At 47.1% G+C, this 18646-nt stretch overlaps 1 protein-coding gene across 12 annotated transcripts in view; it reads left to right on the top strand.

The window, feature by feature from the left end:
* caska (calcium/calmodulin-dependent serine protein kinase a) overlaps positions 1 to 18646 on the top strand; it is a 30011-nt gene that overhangs the window by 4380 nt on the left and 6985 nt on the right. Inside the window, exons 2-20 of one of the 12 annotated variants that reach the window (XM_084688524.1) lie at positions 5245 to 5357; positions 5843 to 5948; positions 6434 to 6511; positions 6716 to 6788; positions 7237 to 7339; positions 7625 to 7800; positions 8026 to 8148; positions 8236 to 8316; positions 9136 to 9235; positions 9709 to 9726; positions 9893 to 10014; positions 12879 to 12956; positions 14862 to 14909; positions 15678 to 15758; positions 16487 to 16657; positions 16875 to 16953; positions 17645 to 17730; positions 17873 to 17941; positions 18406 to 18468. In XM_084688524.1, the coding sequence (XP_084544650.1) occupies positions 5245 to 5357; positions 5843 to 5948; positions 6434 to 6511; positions 6716 to 6788; positions 7237 to 7339; positions 7625 to 7800; positions 8026 to 8148; positions 8236 to 8316; positions 9136 to 9235; positions 9709 to 9726; positions 9893 to 10014; positions 12879 to 12956; positions 14862 to 14909; positions 15678 to 15758; positions 16487 to 16657; positions 16875 to 16953; positions 17645 to 17730; positions 17873 to 17941; positions 18406 to 18468 (1768 nt within the window). Of the gene's footprint in view, positions 1 to 5244; positions 5358 to 5842; positions 5949 to 6433; positions 6512 to 6715; positions 6789 to 7236; positions 7340 to 7624; positions 7804 to 8025; positions 8149 to 8232; positions 8317 to 9135; positions 9236 to 9708; positions 9727 to 9892; positions 10015 to 12878; positions 12957 to 14861; positions 14910 to 15677; positions 15759 to 16486; positions 16658 to 16874; positions 16954 to 17644; positions 17731 to 17872; positions 17942 to 18405; positions 18469 to 18646 lie in introns of all 12 variants that reach the window. The other 11 variants (XM_084688522.1, XM_084688523.1, XM_084688521.1 and 8 more) reach the window with 11 other exon arrangements.

Raw genomic sequence — 18646 nt, 5'->3', positions numbered from 1 at the left:
CAGGTTTGTCTATATCAGGGAACTTTAAATGTAAGTTAAGAACGCTCTAACTATAGGAAACCAAACCCATAGAAAGAAGCCATGTCCTATGCAACACCCCAAACACCAACTCAGCCCGCCAGGGTTGCATCCCAGCCTGAACTGAGTCAGTGTTAGAAGCCCTGCCCCTGTGCGAACACTGCTGGTATCTTCGGTGATGAGGACACTCGTAGTGGTCTTTCATATGTCCACGCAGAGAGGTAACGTCAGCAGTGATCAATTCCTTAATTACAAGTCCCCCCCCACACACACACACACTCTCTTGCTTCTTGAATACACTTATTATAGCCTTCACAAGGTTACTATATTTCTGCTCCTTTTCCCCCCAAAACATTGGTCACATGACAGGTGCGTGTCACATTTACACATAATGGTGCACAGAGGGATTCTCCACAAGTAAAGTATTTCTTTGGTGGTTTTGGTGGTGAGTCAGGAACCTAACTCAGTCTGCTAAAGATTAGTGTCAATCTGCTGAGGCTGCCATCTGTATTTTAGGAATAGTTTCCCTGTTCTTCCGTCTGTTTGTTTTTCTTTTTTCAGTCTTTTTGGTTGGCCTGTCCAGCCTGAAGTCATTTCCGTGGTCTTTGCCAAAACACACACTGTAACCTGGGTTACGGCTGTGTCCAGTGCCACATACACACACACACATGCAGACACGCAAAACAAAAGCAAACTATTTCAGTGGAATGCGAAATGCTTTCCCACTGCATTTCTCATAGTAGATACAAATGATAATGTATGCCTGGTCCAGACCAGTCCCTACAGACTAGCCCAGGTGCAGACTAGCCCCTGTGCAGACTAGCCTGGCCCTTGGACAGACTAGCCTTGGGGCAGACTAGCCCAGGTACAGACTAGCCCCTGTGCAGACTCGCCTGGCCCCTTGGACAGACTAGCCTTGGGGCAGACTAGCCCAGGTACAGACTAGCCCCTGTGCAGACTCGCCTGGCCCTTGGACAGACTAGCCTTGGGGCAGACTAGCCCAGGTACAGACTAGCCCCTGTGCAGACTCGCCTGGCCCTTGGACAGACTAGCCTTGGGGCAGACTAGCCCAGGTACAGACTAGCCCCTGTGCAGACTCGCCTGGCCCTTGGACAGACTAGCCTTGGGGCAGACTAGCCCAGGTTGCACAGACGAGGGATCAGTGTTGGCGCGAATGAACATTGGAATTTCCCTAATGGTAGCTCTAATCTGCACATTGTTAGGTTTCACTTTTAACATACAATCCTGATTCAACAAACCTCATAAGGTTGTAGGGACCACACATGCATCCTTGTAATTCCTGAAGTGGAATTCCTTTGCAATCAAGGATACCCATCTTTCTCATGTCTCCTATCCCTCCTTTTCTTGTTAAAAAAATTATCTAATTTGGTTATCTCGAAGTAGACATTATTACAACATTTTACACTGAATCCACTGTTTTCTTTGCTTCCACAACCACTCTCCAGCAGCTTGAGTTTTGACTGTTTAGATTTTCAGTGCTTTTGTTTGAACTGTCAGAGATAAGAATATAATTGCACCCTTTCTGTGTCTCCTTCGCAATCCCCTATTTTGGTTTACGAACACAGTCCCCAAGTATGAAGACCCTGGCTGCATTTAACATTTTAAAATCGAAATGTTCTCTAACTTTCCCCCTCTCCATCTCCTCACTACTTTATTCATCAAGCCCTGAGAGATACAAGTACTTTGAAATCCTCTCATTGTTAGCCAGAAGAAGCTTCTTTAGTTCTGATCCTCTATACTGTGTGTGCGTGTGCGTGTGTGTGTGTGTGTGCGTGTGCGTGTGCGTGTGCGTGTGTGTGTGTGTGTGTGTGTGTGCGTGTATGAGAGAGAGAAATCCCTTGGGCATTGTCCCTTTCAGAAGTGTTATTCTGAGGAAGCCTTGGAATAATCATCATAAGTCGCTCTCTATCCAGGTCTGTATCCAGCACACTCCTGGAATTGGAGCATTTCCTGAGGAATACCAAACTAGGGGATTAAGACTGGAGAAATCATTTCACATAGGCCATTCTTTGTGTGATCAAAATGGCTCTCCCAATCCTCATGTAGGTGTTGTGTGTCTAAAACACACAAACTCAAAGGCCAGGCTGAACAATGAAGGTGCAATGAGATGTTGACAGTAAACCAGAGCTGCCAACAGCGTTGCTCCCAGTTTGATCAAAGTGAGAAAAACTCAACTTTTTTTATAAAAAGATAATCACATAAATGTTAAAAAAAAGGTTTCATGTGGAGGATAACTTTGTTTAAAGGCAAAGTATGAGTTTGTACTCATTGGATCAAAGTGTCATTTAATAAGCATTATTAAAGCATGACTTGCCCACTGGTTTTACTCAACAACACTTGCGTGTGAGCTTGTAAGGATCCTGTTGATGTATGTTGATCATAGGTCTGTGAAGGATCACGTTGATGTATGTTGATCATAGACCTGTGAAGGACTCTTGGGGCAGTGAAACTGCTATGGTAACGAGACAGTAGCGTTTTGCGCTCCATTTGAGCAGTATCACTGACATTCTGAATGCCCATAGCTCAACACTGTTAAAGTGAAATTCAGTGTATTCACTATGGAAATAGATTTAAATGGACGTATGTAAGGGAAGCACTTCCTGCCTCTAGCATTAGCCAGCAATATGAGGCAAGGAGCAAATAGTCAAAATCCCCCTGATGGACAGTAACATACAGACCACATGGAGGATGGGGATGGTGGAGGGTGGCAGCAGCACAGATAATACATAAACAACCGGGAGTGAGTGTCGGAGTATCCTTGAGGGACTATATTCTCGCCTTAGCGGACGTAGCCCAATGGTCTTGATGCAGGCTAACACAGGTGTAGTTGATGAGCGGAAAGACGCGCACCGAGTGCCATTCCTGAACTAGGCTTCACTCATCATGATGCAATGTCCGTCACTGCTACAGTTGCTTATTAAAGGTGTGCATCTTCAACCTAACTCCCACACTGTTGCATCCATGACTGTCCAAGATGTCTTTATTCTATCTACTCAGTATCCCTTTGAATCCCCCTTGGTCGAAGAGATACAGGATTCCTATGCAGACATTTGAGGCCTGAGAAAAACGACATGAATTTGCGGTTGTTTAAGTTTAGTGGCCCCGTCACGTTTTGGTCATCACCGTGATTTGTTTTTACAGAGCTCTCTCACTCTCTCTCTGATATTCTCTCTCTCTCTAATACTCTGCAGCTGCATGTCCCCCTAAAGCTCTCCCCTCCCCTTTCTCGCTTACTTCTCCCCTCTTCCTGTTCTCTCTGTGAGGGAAGTGAAGTGTATAATTTCTTCTGATAGATAGGAAGTAATGCTGCAGCTGACTCTATTCACTCACAGTGGGCTCTGCCTTTCCTGCCTCAAGTAATGTCCCCCTTCCTTCTCTCCCCTCTTTCCACCCCTCTTTCCCCTCTTTCCACCCCTCTCTCCCCTCTTTCCCCTCTTTCCACCCCTCTCTCCCTTCTTTCCACCCCTCTCTCCCTTCTTTCCACCCCTCTTTCCCCTCTTTCCACCCCTCTCTCCCCTCTTTCCCCTCTTTCCACCCCTCTCTCCCCTCTTTCCACTCCTCTCTCCCTTCTTTCCACCCCTCTTTCCCCTCTTTCCACCCCTCTCTCCCCTCTTTCCCCTCTTTCCACCCCTCTCTCCCCTCTTTCCACTCCTCTCTCCCTTCTTTCCACCCCTCTCTCCCCTCTTTCCACCCCTCTCTCCCCCTTCCATCCTTCTCTCCCAAGTATTTTGCTCTGAAACCATTGATTACCCCGGATGTCTGTGCTTTAAAGCTGACTTCACACATCTTTGGTCCATGCCATCTAGTGCCTGGTGCGAACATCATATTTGCTGTGGTGTCATCATCCCAGGGGGAGGGCAGGGAAAGGCAGGGGGGAGGGGCGAGGGAGATGGAAAGAAGAGTGAGAGAGAAAGGAAGGGGGCGGATGGAGAGAGATTGGAGATGCAGAGAGAATGATGACGAGAGGAGACGAGATGAAAAGGGTGAGAGAGAAAGAGGGCGAGAGGAAGCCATGGATTGGGAGAAGGTTGTGCCCTATCAGCTGCCTGGCCCTTCCTGTCTCTCTCTCTCCCCAGTACAGATGAATGGCTGCATATCAACTGTGAGTTCTGACAGGGTTAATTACTGCTGAAACAAGCCCTAAATAACCCTCCATGCACTCGCTCGCCCTGGAGACCACGGGATGCTTCCAGAGGCTGTTCCACCGGGAGTCCTACCAGCAGTCCAGCCGTGTGTGTCTGCTTGTGTGGCATGATTGAAATAGATTTTTTTGGTCTGTCCAGTAAAAGTTACAGAGCCAGTGTGTTAATTCCTTACTCATCATTATTTGGTTTCAGCATAAGTGGGCAGGACTTTAATTGTGTGTGCGGGGGGGGGGGGGGGGCTGTGTGTGTGTGTGTGTGTGTGTGTGTGTGTGTGTGTGTGTGTGTGTGTGTGTGTGTGTGTGTGTGTGTGTGTGTGTGTGTGTGTGTGTGTGTGTGTGTGTGTGTGTGTGTGTGTGTGTGTGTGTGTTGGTCATCTCTGGGCAGCACACCACTGTGCCTTGTTTCTCTGATGTTAAGCAGCTTTAGTGTGATGACCATCTGCTCATCCAGTCTGTGTTTGCGCCCGGACAACACCAAACACATGCTGTTACTGTAACTGATATATGGTTGAAGTAGAAACGAATCACTTTGAATAGTAGAGGTGTATTTTGGTGATCAATGCTCGTTTGACCTAGTTTTGGAAAGGGCACTGTACAGTATTTAGTAGATAGTAGGCCTTCAAGTCATCAATACATGAACAATTCATTTTATTTAGCCTACATTTCAACAATTTTAATATCCGGCTTGTAGAATGTTTTTAACACCTAGCCAAATGTGTGATTGTGGAACTAATTTCACTAACGATCATGGTAGGAAGACCTAACTTGCCAAAAAAGAATAATTTTCTTAGTAATTCTTTTTTTTTCTTTCTTCAGATTGTTTCCATTCTGCATTCAGTTTGTATAAACTATGGATGTCTGCGTCATCCCCCTCCCCAAAAAGACAATTTTATTGGTTTAATTCTGAATTTTTCTTCAGGAGACTATTGTAGAAACTATATTTTACTTTCCACATGCTGGTTAACAGTATCTAGTGAGCACCATCTAGCGAGTGGGTGAAACCTTTTAGGGGGGTTAAAATACACCAGCCTGATGACTATGTCTGTGTTGTCTGTGTCCAGGGGGCCCTTCAGTGTGGTTAGGAGATGCACCAACAGAGAGACGGGGCAGCAGTTTGCTGTGAAGATTGTTGATGTGGCCCAGTTCACATCCAGCCCAGGACTCAGCACAGAAGGCAAGGATGCATATTGTTAAAGGACACTCGCACTGTTTTCTTTCCTTTTCATATTTCCATATGTTTATGGGGATTTCAGATCTTTTACCAATGTTAAGACACAGACGTTTGGGTTCAGAAAGCACCGGCTCCATAAAGCCTAGCCGCTTGTGGCGCCGTATGTAAATCAAGACCTTTTCAGCAGCCAGATGATTAGGGAAAGGGGTCTGCGCAACAGATCTTGCACCATACATCCTGTATACCCAGCAGGTCTAGAAAGTACCTAACGCCTGCTACCTCACACCTGCTGTGCCTGCTACCTCACACCTGCTACCTCACACCCGCTACGCCTTTTACATCACACCTGCGTCCTCACCCCTGCTGCACCCGATACCTCACACCTGCTAAACCTGCTACCTCACACCTATACTCTATACGCTAGAATGATAGACGAGGGCTCCATTTCCATCCCGGTGAAGGTTGTCTGTCTCTCTCTTTGTTTTCAGACCTGAAGAGAGAAGCCAGTATCTACCACATGCTGAAACACCCTCACATTGTGGAGTTGCTGGAAACCTACAGCTCAGAGGGCATGCTGTACATGGTGTTTGAGTTGTAAGTCTCCCCCAGCGGGAAAACTCACTTCTTACACAAAGCCTGACGCATGTTTGTTGTGGAAGAGTCTCACGCTGTGACGGTGGGTCTATGTTGTCTACATGTCAGATAAATAAATAAAAAGATGTATAGAAAGAAAATGAAGAATATTGAGACAGCAATTTTAACATTGGCTGATAATTGAGAAAGAGATCAATGTGGAATACAATGATGAAATGGAAAAGACCTTTCAGGTCATTAAAGCAGTGATGCTCACCTTGTCTCCCTCCCCCTCTCCTCCTGTTCCTCTTCGAGCCCAGAACTCTTAGTGTTATCAGCTAAGTCCCTTATCAGACATCGCTAGGTGACTGACACATCTCTGCATTTGAGGATTTTCAAGGATTGTAAAGCCGATTGCTGTCTGAGGGCTTCCTATGGCTTTAGCAAATACACACGCACAGAGACTCAAACGAAGCTCTATATCATTTCTTTCCATCTCCTCGCAGTATGGATGGAGCAGATCTGTGTTTTGAAATCGTGAAAAGGGCAGATGCTGGCTTTGTCTACAGTGAAGCAGTGGCCAGGTGAGAGGCACATCTGAACCTGATTCTGGGCTTGGATTCAGTCAGCAGAAACTGTTCTGTTAATATCACAACACTTGCATTTGACATTCCTCTGCAGATGGTTAAACCAAGTCTTGATTTAAATGTACACAACAAAGAATGTCATGACACTGTGGCAGATCACCAGTTTGAGATGTATTTCACCCTCCTCCACTTCCCCTGCAGTCACTACATGAGACAGATTTTGGAGGCGCTACGCTATTGCCATGATAACAACGTGATCCATCGAGACGTCAAGGTGCCTCAACTGCCCCATCTCTCTCCTCTCCCTCCCTATCGCCTCTCCCTGCTTATCCTCTCTCCAGTCTCCTCTCCTTACTGCCTGACCTCTAGATATATATGTATATATTGTCTAGCTAGTATTTCATCCCCACCTACCTTCTCTCCCCCCTTTTTATTTTTCCTCTCCCTCCCCCTGCACTTTATCTGGATAAATACAGACCATTCCTGGGCACTAACCATGGAAATACAGTTAGAACTATTCACTTCTGGTCCTTGGTTATCAACTGTACTTACTATATTCACTACTTGTTTCATAAAGACATTTTTAAAATAAGTAAATGAACTCCTCCCTTCCGTCACTGTGCTTCTCTCTGTTTTCTCCCCCTTTCGCTCTCTCCATTTCTCCCTCTCTCTCCCCCTCTCACTCTCCCTCGTTCTCTCTCGAACCCTCCCTGCCTCTCCAGCCTCACTGTGTGTTATTGGCCTCCAAGGAGAATTCCTCTCCAGTCCAGTTGGGAGGGTTTGGAGTGGCCATCCAGCTGGGTGAATCCGGGCTTGTGGCCGGAGGTAAGCAGGGCTTGAGGGAACTTCTCTCGTTTGTTTGCTGAGGTGAAATGTTTGACAGTTTAGGGATGGAAGGGACAGCTGTCAGTCCCTGTAAATTGTGATCTCAAACATTTGTCACGCTGACTTGTTGCATATGCACACAGTATGAATTCACCAACTGCATTTTTTGCATGCTGCATGATTTGTGTTTTGATGAAGCAGTTATTTGTGTGTGTGTGTGTGTGTCTACGTGCACTTGTGTGTGTGTGTGTGTGTGCGTGTTTGTGTGTGTGTGTGTGTCTGGAGGTCGAGTGGGCACGCCTCACTTCATGGCACCGGAGGTGGTGAAGCGTGAGCCGTACGGGAAGCCGGTGGACGTGTGGGGCTGCGGGGTGATCCTGTTCATCCTGCTGTCCGGCGGCCTGCCCTTCTACGGCACCAGGGACAGGCTGTTTGAGGCCATCTGCAAGGGCAAATACAAGGTAGTAGTTGATTTACAAAACCCCATTTACCAGCATGAGGAGGCTTTGTAGAAGTGTAAAGTCGATTATGTGGAGGTGTCTGTGAGTGAGTGTGTTTGTGAGTGTGTACATGTTCAGTAAAGGTGTATACATGATGTCATGTGTGTGTGTGAAGGTGTACTGTGTGTGTGGAGGGGGAGATGGAGGTGTACGGTATGTGACTAGTTTGTGTGTGTCTCTCTGTAGATGAATCCTCGCCAGTGGAACCACATCTCCGAGAGTGCCAAGGACCTGGTGAGACGCATGCTGATGCTGGACCCTACTGAGAGGATCACCGTCTACGAGGCCCTCAACCACCCCTGGCTCAAGGTGGGGAACTGCGCACACACACACACACACACACACACACACACGGTTGCTCTGGAAGTAATATCTTGCTACTTGTGTCCTGAGGAGAGAGAGCGGTACGCCTACAAGATCCACCTGCAGGAGACGGTGGAACAGCAGAGGAAATTCAACGCCCGGAGGAAACTGAAGGTCAGCACATGGCGTGCTACAGTGGACATTCACACAGGAACACACGTACACACACTCACTCAGAAACCCACGCACACACACGTGTGAGATGAGAAGTGTACCATTTAGTCATTTAGCAGACGCTCTTATCCAGAGCGACTTACAGGAAGTACAGGGACATTCCCCCGAGGCAGGTAGGGTGAAGTGCCTTGCCCAAGGACACAACATTTTGCACGGCCGGGAATCGAACTGGCAACCTTCAGATTACTAGCCCGATTCCCTAACTAATCAGCCACCTGACTGTGCGTGTTAAGGCTGAAATATACTTCATGTTAAGTACTTGTACACATATGTTGAGTGGCTGCCGCATGTATCCTGGGTTTGTTTGGTGCATACTGTGTGCACGTCTCCCTGGGCCTGTTCTATACGCAAGATACAATACCAATAGAAATAGTGTTGCGGAATACCAAAGATTCACTGACATGCTGCTAGATTAAAAACAGAAAACGGGGAAGAAGTGAGCCTACTAGTACACAACAGTGGTACATTTTTAAGAGCAAATATGTGAACTGGCTCGCCTAAACGCTCATAGACATAACAATTCCTCCTCCTCTGTCGCCATGGTTATTGCTGTTGTACACAATATGAAGTAGTTGTCAGTGCAAGTCACGATGTTTTGTCGCCTCCTGGTGGACATACCGTTAAGAAAATCCAGGTTGACATAAAGAACACGGTGGAGTATGTGGACAATGCCGCATGCGTAGCTTTCGCTTATGTCCAAACAACCACGTACAAAACTGGAGTATATTGAGTGACTAGAAGTACCGTGTGTGTCCTCAGGGGGCAGTGCTAGCAGCAGTCTCCAGTCACAAGTTCAACTGTTTTTATGGAGACCCTCCCGAGGAACTCCCTGACTTCTCTGAAGACTCAACCTCCTCAGGTAGCAATGCTCTCTCTCTCTCTCTCTCTCTCTCTCTCTCTCTCTCTCTCTCTCTCTCTCTCTCTCTCTCTCTCTCTCCCTAACCCTCACTCACACACACACACACACACACTCACACACAAACACACACACACACACACACACACAGTGGGAACACCATGAGTGGAACTAACCCTGCATACATTCATATGCAGTTTGGAGATCTCAGCATTCAACACCCTTTTCAGCTTCATGAGTGATTTCTGTTTATCAGTTTATCAAGTTCATCAAGAGTGTCGTCACTGAGGGGATAAGGATTGCCAAGGATGATTTTCTTAAAAAAAACATCTTATCACAGCTGTTACACACATGTACAGGATATACCATTACCTAACATACCAAGGGTAACATTGTGACCACACAAATGTTGATGACTAAAAGAATGCTTTCAGTCTTACTGTTGCACTGTGTTTGTGTTACTGCTTCCCTGATAGGACTGCTAGCATCAGAACGTAGGTATCCTGTGTGTGTGTGACCTGTTTGAACTCTGTGTGTCTGTCCAGTCACGTGACCCTCAAATACAATCCATACTTGATTGATTTCCAATACAATTGTATTTTTTTCCCAAATTGTATATATAGTTGTCAGAGTTCAACCAATCATGTGCGTTCTGTACAGGGGCTGTGTCTCAGGTGTTGGACAGTTTAGAAGAGATCCATGCTCTGACGGACTGCAGTGAGAAGGATCTAGACTTTCTACATGGGGTTTTCCAGGACCAGCACCTTCACACACTTTTGGACGTGAGTGGACACATACTTGGTCTTCTTTTGGCCTGTACCTTGATTAAACAATTGACCCCCAAGATAAGCTTTGGTATATTATATTAAGTTGATGGCAGCATTATCATTGAGATGTCAACAATTTCGTTTTCAAGCAATACCCTTCAATGTATGGTGTCTTTATTTAATAAAATGGTTGTAGGCTTGGAAACGCCGCTTCCAAATCAATTAACTTGCAGTGCATATTATGAAGACAGTATTACTGACCTCAGGGTAAATTACACGAAAGAGGGAGAGAGGGAGGGGAGGGAACAACCACACCCGAGTCCTGAACAGGGAGAGAGAAACAGAGGCAGAAATCAAGAGAGAGAGAGGAACCCTTCATGAAAACTGAAAGGAGAGAGTGAACAATGGCAGCTGTTATGTCTAGTCGTCCTTCTATGGCCCAGCAGCTTCCAGTCCTTTCTGTGTCTGCAGAGCTGACACTACCCGCCTCAACCCTCACACGCAAACACACACACACACACTCATGCAAAAACACACAAAGGGTGATATCCATTAGGCCAGGAGTGGATGGGTTGAACTGATTAGCCTGGTGTTTATGTATTTCTTTTGGACCGGTCTGTCCGACAAACGCTTGGAGACGGGTGGGTGAGTGTTTTCTTGTTTCTAAAAGTAAAGCTGCAGTGTACCGTCAGTCTTCTGTAGGAGTGATGGTGCATAGCTTGGCATAGAATCGTTGTATAAATATAGTTATAATCAGTGATTTCATGATAGGCGTAATGCGGAGTAAGGTTATTGAGAACGGCGGTCTAGAAATAGTGAGAACTGGGGACACCCGAATTTAGTTGCTGAAGAAATGACTAGCAACCCTGTCTGATGTGTGCTACATTGGTGCTCTCTGAATGGGTCATATCTTTTTGTGAGTTATTATAATGTATTGAAAGAGTCTGAGAGACAATATACACTAAAGTTTAATATGTAATTCAGCCACTGTGTTGATTATGTCTAATAAGCGTTTTCCTGAATGCATAAAGTCAACCGTGAAAATACAGATTTAGTGAAATTGTGCTTGGTGATACGGGCCATCACTTGCTCATTTTATCCGATTGCTTAAAGACATTGATCCAGAAATGAACTCCCTATTACTAACTTCTTTAGCAGTAAAAACTGTGTATTTTCTTAATTTGAATTTCCCCGCATGTTAGCATTTAATTAGCAAACATTTCTAGTAGTTTTACAAAAGCCAGCATCATGCATGTTCGACAAACAGCTTCACGAGGTAGATTCAGTCCACCCTGTCTCCAGTATAACTATGATACTTTATGTTGGATGTCTGGTAGGATTAGTACATCAGCATTGTAGTCGGAGAACCCTTGGGCTGGCCTGGAGGAATGGTGTTTATGTATGTAGGCGACACGAGGCAGTATTGCTCACCACCAGTGTGCCACATTGTTGCTGGTCATCACACTTTGCTGTCACGGCAAGCAGTGGAGAGAGGGCAACAGTTTCCCCAGCACAGGGTGCAGTAAGGTGGGCAAGGTCTGGTCGTAGAGAGGGCAGTATGGTGGAGAAGCTCTGGGAGACAGGGCAGCAGGGAGGCATTCATACTTGGCCTTTTTTTTAATCAACAGGGTGTGCTCTTTTAAAAAAATTTTTTATCAATACAAGCTCGTTTTTCTGAACGGGGCCATGAAGGAGAAAGAAGGATTGTCCGCAGGACAGCTGAATACATTGTGATGGAGACGATGAGTGGATTCTGTCCCAGCTATAGTGGAGGAATTGTGTTTAAACTGAGCACGTCTCTTCCTCCCAGATGGCTCAGAATCAGAGCCTCCTTCACAGATCCTCCAGCTGCTGTCTTTGTGAGCCTGACTCTGGGTCTGACTCTGGGTCTGACTCTGGGCCTGACTCTGGGTCTGACTCTGGGTCTGACTCTGGGTCTGACTCTGGGTCTGACTCTGGGTCTGACTCTGACTCTGGGTCTGACTCTGGGTCTGACTCTGGGTCTGACTCTGACTCTGGGTCTGACTCTGGGTCTGACTCTGGGTCTGACTCTGACTCTGGGTCTGACTCTGGGTCTGACTCTGGGTCTGAGTCTGACTCTGGGTCTGACTCTGACTCTGGGTCTGACTCTGGGTCTGACTCTGGGTCTGACTCTGACTCTGGGTCTGACTCTGGGTCTGACTCTGGGTCTGACTCTGGGTCTGACTCTGGGTCTGACTCTGACTCTGGGTCTGACTCTGGGTCTGGGTCTGACTCTGGGTCTGACTCTGACTCTGGGTCTGACTCTGGGTCTGACTCTGGGTCTGGGTCTGACTCTGGGTCTGACTCTGGGTCTGACTCTGGGTCTGACTCTGGGTCTGACTCTGGGTCTGACTCTGGGTCTGACTCTGGTTCTGACTCTGACTGATGCTCTATGAGGACAGAGCAGACCTGCTGCTCTATAGAGCCTCCCATTAGACTGCCGGGATTGTTTTACTCTTACAGTCAATTGTACCTATTTTCATTGTATGCATGTTTAATGTGAGGCATTTCGTACATATGAAATGTTTATCAACGTCTTCATATGGGAGCATACCAATATTTTATTGTACAGGTCCTTTTGTTTTATTATTGTGCGCATGGCTGACTTGCAAAAGCGATTTGTCATGGGATACACTGCAAACTAAAGAAAAGGTTGAAAATGAGAAGGCAGAGGAGTGTTACGATACTCATATATACATTTAATATTGATGATGATGATGATGATGATTACACCCCATCTTAAAAATGTGCAAGTTGATTAGGATTTACAGTACCGCTAGTCACTTGGGTCAAGTTGATCAGGTTGATGTTTAAATTGTTTATTAATGAATGAATTGTGTGTTTCACTGTCATTGCAGCTCTATGATAAGATAAGCACCAAGTCCTCTCCGTACATCAGAAGCCCTCACAGTGATGCTGTCCACAGAGCCAGAGAGGTTAGTGTACACACACTATGCACACACACACTTACAGACACACACTTGTACACACACACACTTGCATGCACACACTTACACGCACACACTTACACACACACACAACCCACGATTGTTATACTGTAACCTATTGTGTTGATAGGTGATCTGTAGTACTCCACTCTGTAGTACTCCACTCTGTAGTACTCCACTCTGTAGTACTCTACTCCACTCTGTAGTACTCTACTCCACTCTGTAGTACTCTACTCCACTCTGTAGTACTCCACTCTGTAGTACTCTACTCCACTCTGTAGTACTCTACTCCACTCTGTAGTACTCTACTCCACTCTGTAGTACTCTACTCTGTAGTACTCTACTCCACTCTTTAGTACTCTACTCTGTATTGCTCTGCTCCACTCTGTAGTACTCTACTCCACTCTTTAGTACTCTACTCTGTATTGCTCTGCTCCACTCTGTAGTACTCTACTCCACTCTTTAGTACTCTACTCTGTAGTACTCTACTCCACTCTGTAGTACTCTACTCCACTCTTTAGTACTCTACTCTGTAGTACTCTACTCCACTCTTTAGTACTCTACTCTGTAGTACTCTACTCCACTCTGTAGTACTCTACTCCACTCTTTAGTACTCTACTCTGTAGTACTCTACTCCACTCTGTAGTACTCTACTCCACTCTTTAGTACTCTACTCTGTAGTACTCTACTCCACTCTGTAGTATTCTGCTCTCCTCTACTCTGTGCTGCGCTGCTCTCCTCTACTGTGTACTGCTGTACTCGGTGCTTCTTGTCGTGTCCAATCAGTCACATGGATTTTGACCATGATTACCTCCATTGACTCCAGGGGTATTGATCATTACATGCTGCCGCCTTATCACACAGCTAATCAGACCCTTCATGATTTAGATGGCGCATTCATTTGAATCAGGTCTGTTAGAAGAGGGAAACATGCAGGGCAGTGGGTCCCGGGGACCAGGATTGGGAAAAGCTGACTTAGACAACTGATCTGTATTTACAACAGAACCCTGCAGGTCTCAGTCTCTACAGAACCCTGGTTAGTTGTATGTAAGGTCTGATTAGCTGTGAGATAAGGCGGCAGCGTGTAATGATCAATACCCCTGGAATCAATGGAGGTAATCATGGTCAAGATCCATGTGACTGATTGGACACGACAAGAAGCACAGAATACAACAGAGAGCAGTAGAGCAGTGCAGAGAAGATTAGAATATTATACAGTGGAGTAGAGAAGAGTACCACAGAGTGGAGTAGACCAGGATTGGGAAAGGCTGGAGGAATGATCTTGTAGGCTGTCGTCTTTGGCTGTGCTAAACTTAACCAGGCTTCTCGAGGCTTCACCGTGCTGTAATCCTCTGTGGGGCTCAGTTGGAGCAGGTTAGATGGTGTGTTCGATTCCCGATGAAAGGCTGTCTCTCTTTGAGCTCTTACTTTGTCTACTTCTCCTTTTTGCGGAGAACGTCTGTCACTGCCGTCTAAGCTTCCATGGACTTTTATCGGAGCTCGTGTTTTGTTCGTGAGACGAGTCCCTGCTGCTTGTTTAAGTCTGTGTGTGTGTGTGTGTTCGTTCATTCGGAGGTCGTCCTTCTTCTTCTCTGATTTCTCACTCTCAGCCTCGCTGGCTGCTACTGAAATGCTTCAAAGCGATCAGACTGGAGGATTCGGCTCTTTTCTCCGGGGCTTCTCCCCCCCAGGGGCCTGCTAACACTGACCCTGCCCTGGCAATAACCTTCTCCCCTTTCGCCTGATCGAATCTATGGTGAATAGATTGACATGAGGCCGGGGTTTCTTCCCTTCCAACCCTGTCACCTTGGTCCACTCTGACCCCTGACCTCTGGTCCTTATGCGGAGGATCAGCATTGTGTAACATGTGTTCCTGTGTCTTCCTTTGCAAAGAGCCCCTCCCAAGACAAAGAAAGTGGCTCTTTGAGGCAGCTGGAAAACGTAAGATGTCCCACTAACTCCTTACACTCCAAGACGAGTTGTTTTATACATTTTTATTTTATTTTATTGGGGTTAAAGCAGCTGGACCAGAAAGGAATATAACCCACGTGTCCATCTTTTCATGTGTCTGTCAGGCTGCAATGTATAATTGTGTGTGTATAAGTTCACACTGTTCCAGTTATGACAAAACCGTCATTACTGTGACATTAATAGCACGTGAATGTCATCGACACAAACATACCACAGTGATTCTTTGATTTTGAAACAAAGTTCACTTAGTCCTGTAGCAAGCCAGAAGCGAGCCAGACTTGATGTCTTGGCGAGTCTCTCACTATCCATCTCTCTCTGTCTATTTATCTCGATCTCGCTCTCTCTCGCTCTCTCGCTCGCTCTCTCTCTCGCTCTCTCGCTCTCTCTCTCATGCACACACACCTCACAATAGTATTGCCACATTCATCAGCCAGGTGTGACATACTGTATCTGAAGCTGATACCAGCCCAGGTAGCCAGGCGACGTGGTCAAGGAGCCCGATTGGCTTGGGCACGCTCTGAGGAGTTCCCTCATTGGTTGAGAAGGGTGTGTCTTAGGGAGAGTAATAGGGATATGAGCTCTGTGCTGGACATGCGGCGGGTTTGCAGTGGACAGAAGGTGGTGGCAGAGTTAGGGTTATGAGCTGTGCCCTGGATGTGCTGCGAGGGTTACGAGCTGTGTTGGGTTAGGGTTAGCGTAGTGGACCGAAGGTGGTGACTGTCTTCTCTGCCCACGTAGGTACTGCAGGAGATCTCCTGTTACCCTGACAACCTCGACGCCAAGGAGCTCCGAAGGATACTGACTCAGCCGCATTTCATGGTGAGTGAAAAACGCGCGCGCGCGAGCATTAACACACATGAACACTGATAAACACTCGTAAACAAACTCACACACTGGTATGCACACACACTTCTAAGCAAACACACTGACGAACACCCAGACACAAGGCATAAACACGCGCTCATGGACACACACACTCACTACTACATATCTGCATACGCCATGCAGAGGTCCTGGAGGCTGTATTGTTGGTGCTAGAGGCCGTATGGTGGAATGAAGAGATCCAACTGTGTAAATGGAGTGTGGAGAAACAATGGAAAGAGGAAGTCGATGAGAGAAACAAGCCGAGTACATTACTCCTCTCTCGATACACTCTTCTTTCTGTCCCTCGCTCTATGTCTCTCATTCTGTCTCTTGTACTCTCTCTCCATCTTTGTCTCTATTGTACTCTCTCTCCATGACTGTCCCTCCCAGTTTAGTCGCCATTATGCTGGATGCCCGCCTGCCCTCTCACCTCGACCACTCTAGTGAACCTGAGGAGGAACCCTTGTCACAGTGTTTACTGGGAGTCTTTAGCCTTCCTGCTTTTATGGTGTTGAAGTGCACACTCTGATCCACTGTGTGTGTGTGTGTGTGTGTGTGTGTGTGTGTGTGTGTGTGTGTGTGTGTGTGTGTGTGTGTGTGTGTGTGTGTGTGTGTGTGTGTGTGTGTGTGTGTGTGTGTGTGTGTGTGTGTGTGTGTGTGTGTGTGTGTGTGTGTGTGTGTAGGCCTTGCTGCAGACTCACGACGTAGTGGCCCACGAGGTGTACAGTGATGATGCCCTGAGGCCCGGCTCCCCGTACCTGAACGGAGAGTCACCGGAGAGCACGGATGGAGACCTGGAGAACGTCACGCGCGTGCGCCTGGTCCAGTTCCAAAAGAACACGGATGAACCCATGGTACTGTGGTATACATGTACACTTTCTACATCCAACATAGTATCTCTGCTAAATGTACTGTTCCGATGCCTGTACAAGGTGTCGTAGTTAATGTCAACGACGATATGTATTTACCTTAGTGGAAAGAATATATTCTACATTATGCATCTCAAACACAAGAAAGAAATGTGGGAACTGTTCAAATGAGATATGTCTCTGATGACGTGTGTGTGTATAGGGTATCACACTGAAGATGAATGATCTGAACCACTGCATTGTGGCCAGGATCATGCATGGAGGAATGATCCACAGACAAGGTAGGCTACATCTGAATACCTTATCATCCCTTATGCCATAACCCTCTGAATACCTTATCATCCCTTATGCCATAACCCTCTGAACACCTTATCATCCCTTATGCCATAACCCTCTGAATACCTTATCATCCCTTATGCCATAACCCTCTGAATACCTTATCATCCCTTATGCCATAACCCTCTGAATACCTTATCATCCCTTATGCCATAACCCTCTGAATACCTTATCATCCCTTATGCCCAGCCCTCTGAACACCTTATCATGCCTTATCCCCAGCCCTCTGAACACCTTATCATGCCTTATCCCCAGCCCTCTGAACACCTTATCATGCCTTATCCCCAGCCCTCTGAACACCTTATCTCTTATCCCCAGCCCTCTGAACATCTTATCTCTTATCCCAAGCCCTCTGAACACCTTATCTCTTATCCCCAGCCCTCTGAACACCTTATCTCTTATCCCCAGCCCTCTGAACACCTTATCATGCCTTATCCCCAGCCCTCTGAACACCTTATCCCTTATCCCCAGCCCTCTGAACACCTCATCTCCTATCCCCAACCCTCTGAACACCTTATAGAGTGGTGCACATACACACACACACACACACACACACAAACTCCCACGTCGTATCATACTTTCACCACCCATACACAACTATAACTCACAACTCTCGGTCTCTCGTGTGCTACGTAGGAACGCTGCATGTGGGGGATGAGATCAGGGAGATCAGTGGCATCAGTGTGGCCAACCAGACAGTGGAACAGCTCCAGAAGATGCTGGTGAGTGATGCCCTGGCAGCCCAGCGCCCCCCAAGGCCCAGCAGGCAGGACTATAGAACCTTCTCTCCACAAGGGGGGGGGAGGGGGGACGACGACATCCTGGGAAACGTTATAGTGTTTGAGTAAGCCTTTCTCTCCACAGAAGGAAATGAGGGGCAGCATCACCTTTAAGATAGTGCCCAGCTACAGGACACAGGGTTCTCTGTGTGAGGTAAGACCAATCAAAAACGTGTTCTCACTTCTCTCCGTCCCGTCCTTACCCTCTCTTGCCCTCCGTCCTGCCCTCTGTCATTTCACCGCGATGTCTCAAACTCGACCTTTCTTCACCCATTCCCACACACGCTCCTTCTCCTCCCTCTGTCCTTGCTGTTTTGGAGCTCTGGGACCCATTACTAACTGCCTGCCTGGTGACTGAGCATGTGCGTTTATTTATCAGATCTGTTTTGGCTGAGGCTGGGTGAGACAGGCTGTTCATCTTGTACCACACCCTAGCTGACAGTCTACCACACCCGAGCTGTGAACCTCTCCCACACCCTACTGGTGGTAGAACTGTTCGATAAACAACCAACCAAATAAGAATGGGCCGGTCAAGTAACTGCTTTCACTCCTGGTTCCTGAGTGTATAGGTGTGGGTTCTGGTGGCTGTATATTGCTGACCTGTGTGTCTAATTTCAGAGAGATTCCCCCTCCACCCCGTCTCCTGCCAACGGTCACTCCAGCATTAACAGCTCTATCTTGGTAAGGATGCCCCCTCCTCCTGACCAACCATGTCCCCTGACCAACCCCTGTCCCCCCTCCTCCTGACCAACCATGTCCCCTGACCAACCCCTGTCCCCCCTCCTCCTGACCAACCATGTCCGTGACCACCCCTGTCCCCCCTCCTCCTGACCAACCATGTCCCTGACCACCCCTGTCC

Source organism: Hypomesus nipponensis, chromosome 23, assembly GCF_054491055.1.
Source record: "Hypomesus nipponensis isolate SF chromosome 23, ASM5449105v1, whole genome shotgun sequence".
Taxonomy (NCBI): domain Eukaryota; kingdom Metazoa; phylum Chordata; class Actinopteri; order Osmeriformes; family Osmeridae; genus Hypomesus; species Hypomesus nipponensis.
Note: the sequence above shows the minus strand (reverse complement) of the source record. Positions and strands in the feature narration are given on the sequence as shown.